Below are 12,596 nucleotides of genomic sequence, written 5' to 3'. Positions count from 1 at the left end.
ACGAGCCGTGCTTTGGTCTCTTCCAGCTCGCGCTTTGTAGTGACCACCTCGTGTTGCAGATTCTGGAGCTGCGTCGCCATTTCGGTGAGGACAGCGTTCAGGTCCTGTCCTTCTGACATTTTCTTTCGGACTTTGTATCCTGCTGACTACGCCACTGTAAAAAGAAGACAACACAAGCATAAAGGGTTGGGGTTTTCCTGCCCTGTATACTGTAAGAATTAAGTTCAGGTCAAAAATATTGTATATAACAATATATATCAGACGACAAGATGGCGAACTGGGGGAATCTTTATGGAGAGGGACCGGAAATGAAAGTGAAGACTGCTGGGAAGGGACCAAGATGGATGCTGGGATGGTGACGTCATCAGGGGTTGACAGAGGGAATGCGGAAGTGGTATTGCGTGGTTAGGTACTGGAGGCGACTTCATGGCGGTGGTGTTTCTTTCTTTCTGCCGAAAACAAAGAGAGAGAGGTTAGTGCTCTGCCATTCCATTCTGGCCTGCGGTTTCATGTAACAGTTTGAGTCTTTCTGCGGCTCCCTAAGCGCGCGTGCGTGCGTGCGTGACACAACCCACTGATCCCCTCCAAAGACCTACAAGAACATCTTGCTGCAGATGGTGCATCTGTACATCGTTGTACAATTCAGCGCAATTTGCACAAAGAACATTGTATGATGAGAAAGAAGACTTTTCTGCACTCACACCACAAACAGAGTCGCTTGTTCTATGCAAATGCTCATTTAGACAAGCCAGATTCATTTTGGAACAAAGTGCTTTTGGGATGATTTGAAGCAGGCTGTCCATGCTCGGCAGCCATCAAATTTAACTGAACTGGACAGATTTTGTATGGAAGAATGGTCAAAAATACCTCCACCTAGAATCCAGACACTCATCAAAGGCTATAGGAGGACAGCGTCTAGAGGCTCAAAGGAGCAAAAGGAAGCTCAACTAAGTATTGATGTCATATCTCTGTTGGGGTGCCCACATTTATGCACCTGCCTAATTTTGTTATGATGCATATTGCATATTTTCTGTTAATTCAATAAACTTAATGTCACTACTGACATTATACTACTGTTTCCATAAGGCATGTCATATATTAAAAGGAAGTTGCTACTTTGAAAGTTCAGCCAGTGATAAACAAAAATCCAAAGAATTAAGAGGGGTTCCCAAACTTTTTCATATGACTGTATTCGATCTCTTTTCGCTGATCCATTATTTCACCGAGTAACAATTTCCATTTGTTTGCACTAATGCGATCTTTACTACCCTTTTTTTTTTTTTTTGAGACTTTCAAATTTTCGTACTTCCATTATCTCAAACCTGCTCTGCATGTGTACTATGTCAACATTTTTGAATTATTTACGACGTCCTAATTTGTCATCTGCTTTGTCTTTTATTTTCGGCTACGGGCATGGTTAAATCTCTTGGCACAAAGACATGTCTCGCGTAACGTGTCTCTCTGAGAAAATCAAGTCTCATCTCCTTCCAAGATTTTTTTTTTTTTTTTTTTTTAATAGAGAGACATTGATTTCTCACATTTTCAACCTCTGTTTATTCATTGGTTAATGCTTTTTTCCTTTATATTTCCAGTATTTTCCATCACTGTGATATGCTGGACTTTCCGATTATGGATTATATGTTAATGCACATTCCTTTTTTTGCTTGTGGTTTTCAAGTAAATTACAAAAAGTCAGCAATCTCTCTCTCTCTCTCTCCTCTCTCTCTTTCTCTCTCTCTCTCTCTCTCTCTCTCTATATCTATATACATACATATATATATATAAAATTCACTAAGCAGCCGCCAGCGCACGCAAGACAGCCACGCCCACCAAATGGGATAGGGCGACAACTCACAGCCATGCCCACCAACTCGGACGCGACAACTCACAAAACACGGCGTCACAGAAACATGCCCACCAGCTCGGACGCGACAACTCACAAAACATGGCGTCATTCGCATTCATCTGTGCTACAGTGCACATGCACTTCTGAGCCACGTTGACTTTTCGGTTACGACGCACAATGGTGTCCACCATCGCAAACTGTTTTACATGCTACATGCAGCGATTCGCATCCGCAACAAACATGCTTCTTCTTAGATGGTCCTGCAGGAACATGGAAAACATTTCCCCGCCCACCAACACTCCTTATTCCCCAGCCCGCGTCCACCCCCACTCTCCAGGCATTCACACTGCCTGCTCATGTGCCCGGACACAACAACTCACCAACCACCCCGTAATAAGTCGCTTTCGTGTGTGCTACAGTCCACATGCACCTCTGAGCCACGTTGACTTTTCATTATTCTTTTAGGTTACGACACGTCCACCATCGCAAAACATGGGAAACGAAGGACGAAGCCCCACCCACAAACTAACTCTCCTCCCACGTGATAGGGAACGCACCTCACAGCCCCGCCAGCCAACTCTCACCATCCTCCCAAACACATACTCACTCGCTTTGGTCTGTGCTGCAGTCCACATCCAGCTGTAAGCCGCGTTGACTGTTCATTTGCCTTCCATGGCCACCGCTTCAAATGTATTTCATGGAAACAACACTTCTTTCAATGTTATACAGATTCCTGCATCAGGTAACTGCACACGCGCTACACTGAATGGATCAACGGGTGTCTACCCGGCGCAGAGAGGCGTGGGTAAACCATTGAACCCCATTCGTGCTGGAAACCGGGGCTTGCAATTGTTCCCCACGAACGAAGAATTCCCAGTAAGTGCAGGTCATATGCTCGCACTGATTGCATCCCTGCCATTTGTACACGCACACAATCCCCCCCCCCACTACTACCATGGTCGGGTGACTTGGTGGATTATATATAGAAAAGCAGCCAGAACCATGAAAAGTCTACGTGGCTCAGAGGTGCATGTGAACTGTACCAGAGACAAAAGCGAATGAGGCACTGTTTGGAAAATGAACAGTCAACGTGACTCTCAGGTGCATGTGGACTGTGCAAAGACGAAAACGACTCAGGTGACGAGTTGGGGGTGGGCACAGAGCAGGCACTGCGTACTGAACGAGAAATCAGCAGACTAGCTTGACAGAGAGGGCGGAATGGGCATCCTCCCCCTCTCCTCCCGTTCCGCCCTCCGCGCCCGAGCGCCGTCCCTCGCTCTGGGAGGAGAAGGAGCAACGGCGGTCCTCCAGTTTTCAGTCACGGACAATTGTATGTTGGTTCGTACCGTGCATTGTTGCAATGTTACTTTTCTTGGTGGTTTATTAAATTACGGATTTTTCAAATGTTCATTTTTTCCCTGTGCTTAAAAATCATTAAAAAAGCGGCCTGATTATGCGGTGTATGCTACGCCGCGGGTTGGCTAGTATTTAATATTGTTTAAAGAGTTTTTATAAGTATAGTATCCAGTTTGTATCTGAAGGTTCTGTATAATGTGTTTAATTTTAGTTTGCATTTTGTCACTCGGGCTTTCCACCATTCTTGGCTTCATAATTACTTCTAGTCATTTAAACAATGGTTTATTTTTTTTTATCAATTTTAATATTAACATGTCTGTTTACAGTATTTTTCAAATAAAACTAATCATGAAATTCAATCAATGGTTTGGTTTACATTCAATGTGATGTGAGCAATTGAGCCATTTTAATTGGAGGACTCCTTGCTTTCACATATGTAAAGTGGATCCGATGAAAGACACAGTCACTAATACACATTTTGTTTTCATTTAATGCTGTAAAGGAAAAAAAAAGAATATTTCGAAGGGGGTGATTCTTTTCTATACCCACTGTAAACCTTTTAAAATGAATGTGGCATTTTCAAAGTTTATCCGCAGTAGTGTGTACTAAGCCTAGGATGTTTTTTGCAGGCTTGTATATAATGTAGGGGTGTCGCAAGTAATTTAGATACTTAGAGCAAATAATGTAATAGTTAAGCTATACTGTCAGCAGATGTGAAAATAGTGATTTACCAAGATCCTATCAAGAGTGATGTATCTAATGTTACCTATATTTTCATGTGTTTTAGACTCATGAGCAGTGTTAAGAACAATGTTGGACGTGGTGTGAACATTGCTTTAGTTAATGGTAAGAGGCTTCTGATTTTCTGTTCTTATTAAACATAGTTCACACTGTGTGTAGTGTTCTTTTAGAGTGGCTGTTTGAATTTCATCTAGCTTTGCTGCAGTGCATGCTTATTTAATATTTTAAGTGCTGAGTAGAAGCTGTGTCTTTTATAATTTATGGGTAATAAAATCTAAACTTGATATTCTAGTCTACCAAAACCGCAAAAATAACCCCAAATAAAAACACTGGGACAAAATGTATCATTAAAAGATTAAAGACTGCAGTATCTACAATATAGTGAACTTGAAATTACTTTGTCTCACTGTAATTTTCTTGTTCCTAGTGTCACAAAAGCAGACCATAGACATAAAAAGGTTTGGGGCAGCCACCCGTATATTGTGCCTTGGCTGCAAATGGGTTTTAAATTGATCGAGATAATCACAGGTTCGAATCCACAACATAAGTGAATATAACAGGAAAAAAATAGCAGCTTTAAAGCCCGGGACCAGAAGTGACATCATCTGTGGCCCCAGGACCGGACGTGGCATCATCACTGACACTGGAAAAAATGGAAGTGACGTCATCACTGGCGCCGGGACCCATGGATGGTCTGCGGAAGATTAAGAAAGAGTTAGTGCAGCTCGCCACTCCCTGGTCTGGCATGGTTGTACTATTCTTAAAGCCTTTCAGATGTTTCCCAATCACACGTGTGTGACACTAGATTAATACATTAATGTAGTAAAATGGCAAAGTGTTCCGTGATTTTATGTGTGTTTATGTGTTTTTAGTGCCAGAGATGGGAAGGAACACTGCCCCAATATTTGCTCTCTCTCAAGTATAATACACCCTAAAAAGAAAACATTTGTTAAATTCAGTGCACCTTTTGAATACTGTTCTTATCTGGCTGTAGTAATACCAAGGCCGGCATAACACAATTCTGTATCACACAGATGTTAATTGACTCATTCGTGCACTTGAAACTTGAACATGTATTTCATGGATCCTGATAGTGTCTGGCTATTCAGCAATTAAATGGAAGCCAACAATATCTTTCCATTAATTATGTTAATCAGTTGATACTTTTTTTTCTGTGTGTTTAAACAGATGTGTCTTTATTTGTACTAATTCTGTATTTAGTAATTTGTAAAATCTATACTTGCATTTTACCTGAGAACTAGTCACAGCTCTCTGCACCTGCACTCAATGAAGAACACTGTATAAAAATAAACTGAATTGAACTGAATTCATCCATGGAAAGTGCTGCATAAATCTAAACACTGAGCAGGGGACCCCACTTCAAACATGAGTTGGTAGTACAATGTGGCTATCTTCCTGTTTTTGAAAGAATAAGATTTTAAGTGATGTGCCATGTAGTTTAAGAGGACGGTAGTACCCGAGATAAGTCTAGTTAAGTGTTTTTGTTAGAAGATTCTGCAGTATCCATTTTATTTTTATTCCTTTTTATATGTTTTTCAGTCACTACTATAAGAACAAGCACAATTAAATAACCTGTTCACTGAAAGTCTTATGATAAATTACGTTTTATCAATGCAATGCTGGTTTTTCAGGATTTTTTTTTTTAATCTTTAAAACCAAATTAATTATTATTAAAAATGTTATTTACATATTTAATTCCAGAATTATGTTTATGGATTTTAACTTTCAGCATACACTGCTTGTGTTGTGAACGCACATTCTTTCTGTGTAGGCAGTTTTTTTTTCTTTTTTCTTTTATTTGAAGAAAATTATATTGCATACAATCAAGTCAAAATTGTGCAACAAATTACTTTATAGTCAAACTATAAAAGAAGAAAACAAAACAAAGTTACTGTAAAACAGAAAAGCAGGAACAAAAAAGATAAAACCTAACAATAGAATTCAGCAACCAGAGTTGCCCAATTTTTCTTCCACATTCTTAGAAAAGATGTGCAGTTTTGATTAATTGATGGTTGTAATTGGGCCTAATATTAGTGACTGTGGGTGCTTACAAGTGTTTTGTTGTGGAAACAATATTAGTTCTTGCCTTCCATCCAAGTGCTGATGGAATAGAGAGGATGAAAGTATGAGAAAATTTGTAATTTCTCTTGCTGTTCAACCTATTAAAAGGAACATACACTGCCTGGCCAAAAAAAGTCGCCCCCTGGATTTAACTAAGCAAATAGGTACGAGCCTCCTATTGGATAATTACTGCATGGGCGATAATCTTTCAGCTGGCAACAAGTTATTTAACCCCAACTGGTGCAATTTGTTGCTTCTCATTTCTTAAACAACCATGTCGAAAGACGCATCTCGTGGTCGTGGAAAAGATGTTAGTCTGTTTGAGAAGGGTCAAATCATTGGCATGCATCAAGCAGAGAAAACATCTAAGTAGATTGCAGAAACTACTAAAATTGGGTTAAGAACTGTCCAACGCATTATTAAAAACTGGAAGGATAGTGGGGACCCATCATCTTCGAGGAAGAAATGTGGCGGGGAAAAAAATCCTGAATGATCGTGATCGGTGATCACTTAAATGTTTGGTAAAATCAAATCAAAGAAAAACAACAGCAGAACTCAGGTCTATGTTTAATAGTGAAAGTAAGAGCATTTCCACACGCACAATGCGAAGGGAACTCAAGGGATTGGGACTGAACAGCTGTGTAGCCGTAAGAAAACCACTAATCAGTGAGGCAAACAGGAAAAAAAGCTTCAGTTTGCTAGGGAGCATAAAGATTGGACTCTGGAGCAATGGAAGAAGGTCATGTGGTCTGATGAGTCCAGATTTACCTTGTTCCAGAGTTGAGAATCTTTGGGATGTGCTGGAGAACGCAGCGGTCAGACTCTACCATCATCAATGCAAGATCTTGGTGAAAAATTAATGCAACACTGGATGGAACTAAATCTTGTGACATTGCAGAAGCTTATCGAAACAATGCCACAGCGAATGCGTGCCGTAATCAAAGCTAAAGGCGGTCCAATGAAATATTTGAGTGTGTGACCTTTTTTTTTTTTGGTGGCGACTTTTTTTTTTTTTGGCCAGGCAGTGTATATGGCCATCTTGACATAGTAAGAGGGAGCTGGTCTAGACTGTAAATAAAATTAAACTTTAAACAGTGGAAAGAAATAATTTTTTGTTTACTTTTCAAAATTACTCAACTGCTTAAATATTTACCTTCACCAACAATGACTTTGCTATACAGTTGACTCTGTCATATACTGTAGAACAGCAGTTTTTAGCATGAAAACACAAAGATAGAAACTGCTTAGTATATAAGTAAGCTTTTTTGTGTTTTTCTTTTAATTCTTTTTCCTGTCCAGGAGTCACAGGTGAGCTCATAGAGGCACGTTTTTTTGACATGTGGGAAGGAGGTAGGTACATACTTTCTTTTAATACTTCATGAAACTCTGCATAAGTTAAGTTTTTGCTTGTGCGTTATCGTTTTGTCTTTCTGTATATAACAGATGTCAATGAACTGCTCAAGTTCCTCCGACCACTGCATGAAGGAACACTTGTATTCGTTGCCTCTTATGATGATCCAGCTACAAAGTAAGTTGATGCTATTAACATGTATAATTAGCTCACATTGCAATAAAGTCCTCTGGTGTAAAAGGCAGGTAGGTGTGCAGTCATTTTCTTCTGTATAGTATTACCAAAAATAGCTGTAAACTGTAAACATTTCTGAAAATAGTGAAAAGAAAAACAACTACTGCATTTTATTTACTCCGGTGTAGCTAAACTCCTGACACACAACTGATTTTGATTTTTTTTTTTTTTTTTTTTTTTTTTTTTTTTTTTTTTAAGTCGGGGGGGCTACTGAGTATTGTCTATGGACAGCAGAGTGGTTCTGGGGCTTTCACTGTCCCTGTGGAGCTTATGTGAGTGGCAGTCCAGGTCAGTCATTAACCAAGATGAGCTGGGCAAATGAGGACACACACAGTCAGCTGAATGTTGATGCAAACTTGTTCAGTACTTTTATTAAAATCTAAAGAATACTGTTCAGAAAGTGCAGTGTAAAAAAATAGATATTCAATAAATACATAATGCAAAAAATCAGTATCTAGTAGAGGTTAAAATACTCCAATAATAATAATCTTATAAATTAATAATTAATAATAATCCAATAAAACTAAGGTTAAAATCACAGGTAGGTTCTTCCTTTAAAAACGTTAGCCCCTGTGCTTCTCTGTAAAATGGCATCTCCTCAACTTATCCCATCGGGACCCTGCAGGATGAGGAAATACCTGGCGACAAGTGCAGTCTTCTATTTATCTTGTGTTCGGGGTCCCACTGCCAGTCCATCGGTGCTGGTAGGACTCTCCTCTAAACCCCATGGAGTCATTCCTACTCCTTTCTGCAGTTGTTCTACACAAGCCCCACATTCGAGTGCAGGCCTGCCATTCGCTTCCCCGGGGCATACTCCTGGCCACCTGCCTCCTTTTCTTATGACACAGGCTCCTCTTCATTTTGCCTCTCTTTTTCCTTTAATCAAATCTATCATTTTCTGATATTTTGTTTCTTCTCTCTTCTTTGCAGTACAAGTTCCATTTTTTCAGCCCAACTGGGTACAGGTCTAATCCTCTGCCTACTCTGAGGTGTGAATGAGGCACTTGACTGATCTGCTTGCATTTGGATGTGAATGCTCGATCAGCCAAGTACCCCCAATCAACCCTGGAGCAAGCGCTGGCACACATCTGTTTGGAGCCTGCATTCTCCGGGACCCGATTATTTATTTAAAGTCACATTTCGACATCTTCTCACAGTGTGTTTATTTATATATATATATATATATATATATATATATATATATATATATATATAATATGTGTGTGTGTGTATTTATACACACACACACACACACAGGTGCTGGTCATAAAATTAGAATATCGTGACAAAGTTGATTTATTTCAGTAATTGCATTGAAAAAGTGAAACTTGTATATTAGATCCATTCATTACACACGGACTGATGTATTTCAAATGTTTATTTCTTTTAATGTTGATGATTATGGCAGACCAGGTCGCTGTGAGGATCAGTAGCATATAATCATCCCAGCTTAGGGTAGAAAAAGAGACTCCACTGCATTACATTAATATTAAGAATTACCTCAGAAAGAGATTATTATAAGCATTTAGGAAAAGTCACTTGATGATATAAATGAGAGCAGATTCACTTTTATTAGTGTGGTCAGCAGCCACACTGGAAAGCAACAAAAATATAGTTGTTGTTGGTTTGACAAATTAGCTTAACAAAAACAGTTTGCTCTGTGGTTTAAAGCAGAAATAATAGATGGTGAGAAAATTAGTAGGATGCTAGTAGTTAACACATTCTACCCCTTGGCTGTCCAGTATCTGAACTGAACTGCTCCTAACAGCTTATTTTTATTCAGAACATTTATTACCCTTGTTATTACTGTTGTTTTTTTTATTATTAAATGTTGTCACTATTTATTTATTACTATGTATTCACTTACCTGTTTATTTATTTATATCTATCTAGTATAGTACAGTGATCCCCTGCTATATCACGGTTTAGCTATCACGCCCCCGCTACATTGCAGATTTATTATTATTATAATTACTAGGGGGCTTCGCTCGCCCACCCCCGGGTTTGGTTTACCGGACAAACCATTTAAAGAGATTGCTATTTTCATGGGAATTGTTGCATATGCATTATTTTCATTTTTACTTTAAAACTTTTGTAAAAACAATATTTGTCCTTTATTTCCTGCCCCAGGCGTGGTTAAATCTTTCTCGCGGGAATTATAATGCTGCTTGCGTTGTAAAGGGGGTCTGAACGCACGCTAAAGAAATGCGATGGTCAGCTGTGTGTTCTGCTTGTCGCGCTTTGCGTCAATTATTTAAAGCCTGTACAGCATTCAGCGTTCTGAAGGGGGTTGGGTTGAGGGCTGAACGCACACTGAGATGCGCTCAGATCATCTGCTAGCTTGCTGCTGCGTATTCTGCTTGTTGTTTTAAGAGCTGGGAGCACCTGAAGTGTGTCTGCCAAAAGCATTCCAACAACTGCTAGGTTAGATGTCTGTGAACTTGTTTTAAATTGTTTGTAAGTAGGGCGTGACATGCAAAAGTTACCGTCTCACAGATTTTGCTTCCTTAGGTTGTAATGTCTAGTCACACATGTCGTCATAGTGTCTCTCCAAGATGATCTGATCTCAATCGCTTCACTCAACACCCCCGGGGGCGCACTACACTCCTGCCACTTCGCGTCTCTCCTGCTCGCGTTTTGAAGGGGGGGAGTTGAACACACACTAAGGAGAAGCAGACGGATCAGCTACTGGCTTTGTGCTGCTTCTGCCAAGATGCGTGTTCTGCTTGTCTGTCTGCGTGTCAATCATTTAAAAGCCTGTACAGCAGCTGTCCTTCTGTCTCACTGCCTTGTCTTGCGTGACGTTAAATTTCACTCGCAGGACATTAAATTGACTTCCAAGAAGATCACGCCTCGTATCTCTACCAAGATTTTTTATTTTATAATAGAGAGATGTTATTCATATCCTTAGCCTGACATCCACATATCATATGTGTTTACAAAGTGTGTTTTAATAAGTTTACATGTGTTTAAAGCATGTGGGAGGGATATTTTAAGGCTTAACTATAAAAAAAAAAAAAAGTTAATTTTTATGGTCTTTCTATATCGCGGATTTTCACCTATCGCTGATGGGTCTGTAATGTAACTTCCGCGATAGGTGGGGGGATCACTGTATACTGTTGTCCATTAGCCTTCTTGCAGTTGTCCCATGTTTTATATATTTTGCATTGCGGTCCTGGAGAACATATTTTTGAGCCACTGTATAATACAATACTATGTGTGAATAGTATGAAAATAAAGCCCACTTATAATGACTTGACCTAAAGGAACAACTTGAGAGAGAGTCCTAAGTTAGACTTAAGGGAAAGAATTTTAGTGGGAGTACACTGGGGGGGGGGGCACACACTCCACTTTTTGCTTTTTTCCCCCCCCCAAACGTCTTACTAAGCACACATTATTGTATAAGAATGAATGAATGAATACCCCACCCCAGGGTACAACTCATTTTCTTAATATAGTGTATAAACAGCCACCGTTAAAGTCTGAGATTTATTCCCACTTTACCCCCTAAGAATTGTCTCATAAGCCTTTATAAGTTATATTCATAATCCTTGTTTAGTAGGACCTAAAAGTCATCCAGGGTTCGTCCCAGGTTAGGTTAACAGGGCCAATTTAATATAGGCCTCATGGAAAAACTTCTGGGGGAGGCACCTTGAGAAGGATAATACCAGGCCTCAAAACTGGGGAAATAATAAAAAATCCTTTGGATTTTGAACAATTATATGCAGTGTCTCTTTGAGTTTCCCTGATTTTTGTGAGTAGTCTTGGCCCAAGAAGCAGTAGAAATGTGACTCCATTATAATCTGAAATCCCTTTAAGTTTGAAAAGGATACATTACATCATGATGTGTTCATGAGTAGCAGCAAGAAACTATTAAATGTAAACTAGCTACATCTCTGTTTTCTGTCTTTTGGATTTTATGTGAAAAAGACACATAAAAAATTAAATTTACTGACTGTGCTAAATTCCTAGAATGAATGAGGAGGCACGGAAGATTTTTACTGATCTTGGTAGTACTGCTATCAAGGATGTGGCTTTCCGAGACAGCTGGGTGTTTGCTGGGGCTAAAGGAATTGATGACAAGTCTCCTTTTGAGCAGGTAATGTCCCATGATTTTGATATTACACTCTTAATATTAACTGCTGCATGAGGTAATAGTAGTGAAGATGATTGAGTTAATCTGTTTGTGCGAGTACAGTTGTGGCCAAAAGTTTTGATAGTGACACAAATATTGGTTTTCACAAAGTTTGCTGCTTCAGTGTTTTGAGATCTTTTTGTCAGATGTTTATCTGGTATACTGAAGTTATAATTACAAGCATTTCATAAGTTCTAAGGTTTTTATTGACAATTACATTGTCTATGCAAAGAGTCAATATTTGCAGTGTTGGCCCTTCTTTTTGAAGACCTCTGCAATTTGCCCTGACATGCTGTCAATCAACTTCTGGGCCAAATCCTGACTGATGGCAGCCCATTCTTGCATAATCAATGTTTGGAGTTTGTCAGAATTTGTGGGATTTTGTTTATCCACCCACCTCTTGAGGAATAACCACAAATTCTCAATGAGATTAAGGACTGGAGAGTTTCCTAGCCATGGACCCAAAATTTCAATGTTTTCTTCCCTGAGCCACTTAGTTGTTACTTTTGCCTTATGGCACGGTCCTCCATCATGCTGGAAAAGGCATTGTTAGTCATCAAACTGTTCTTGGATGGCTGGAAGAAGTTGCTCTCTGGAAATGTTTTGGTACCATTCTTTATTCATGGCTGTATTCTTAGGCAAAATTGTGAGTGAGCCCACTCCCTTGGCTGAGAAGCAACCAGACACATGAATGGTCTCAAGATGCTTTACTGTTGGCAAGACACAGGACTGATGGTAGCACTCACCTTTTCTTCTCCGGACAATCTTTTTTCCGGATACTCCAAACAATTGGAAAAGGGATTCATCAGAGAATTTGACTTTTCCCCCAGTCCTCAGCAGTCCAATCCCTG

General features: G+C 39.6%; 1 protein-coding gene across 3 annotated transcripts in view; it reads left to right on the top strand.

The window, feature by feature from the left end:
* Window positions 1-12,596, top strand: part of fam3a (FAM3 metabolism regulating signaling molecule A) — a 41,347-nt gene that overhangs the window by 23,003 nt on the left and 5,748 nt on the right. For all 3 annotated transcript variants that reach the window (XM_028813352.2, XM_051933593.1, XM_051933594.1), the window contains exons 6-9: window positions 3,990-4,048; window positions 7,325-7,375; window positions 7,469-7,553; window positions 11,583-11,709. In XM_028813352.2, coding sequence (XP_028669185.1) covers window positions 3,990-4,048; window positions 7,325-7,375; window positions 7,469-7,553; window positions 11,583-11,709 — 322 coding nt within the window. The remainder of the gene's footprint in view (window positions 1-3,989; window positions 4,049-7,324; window positions 7,376-7,468; window positions 7,554-11,582; window positions 11,710-12,596) is intronic.

This window comes from Erpetoichthys calabaricus, chromosome 11, assembly GCF_900747795.2.
Source record: "Erpetoichthys calabaricus chromosome 11, fErpCal1.3, whole genome shotgun sequence".
Classification (NCBI taxonomy): Eukaryota; Metazoa; Chordata; class Cladistia; order Polypteriformes; family Polypteridae; genus Erpetoichthys; species Erpetoichthys calabaricus.
Note: the sequence above shows the minus strand (reverse complement) of the source record. Positions and strands in the feature narration are given on the sequence as shown.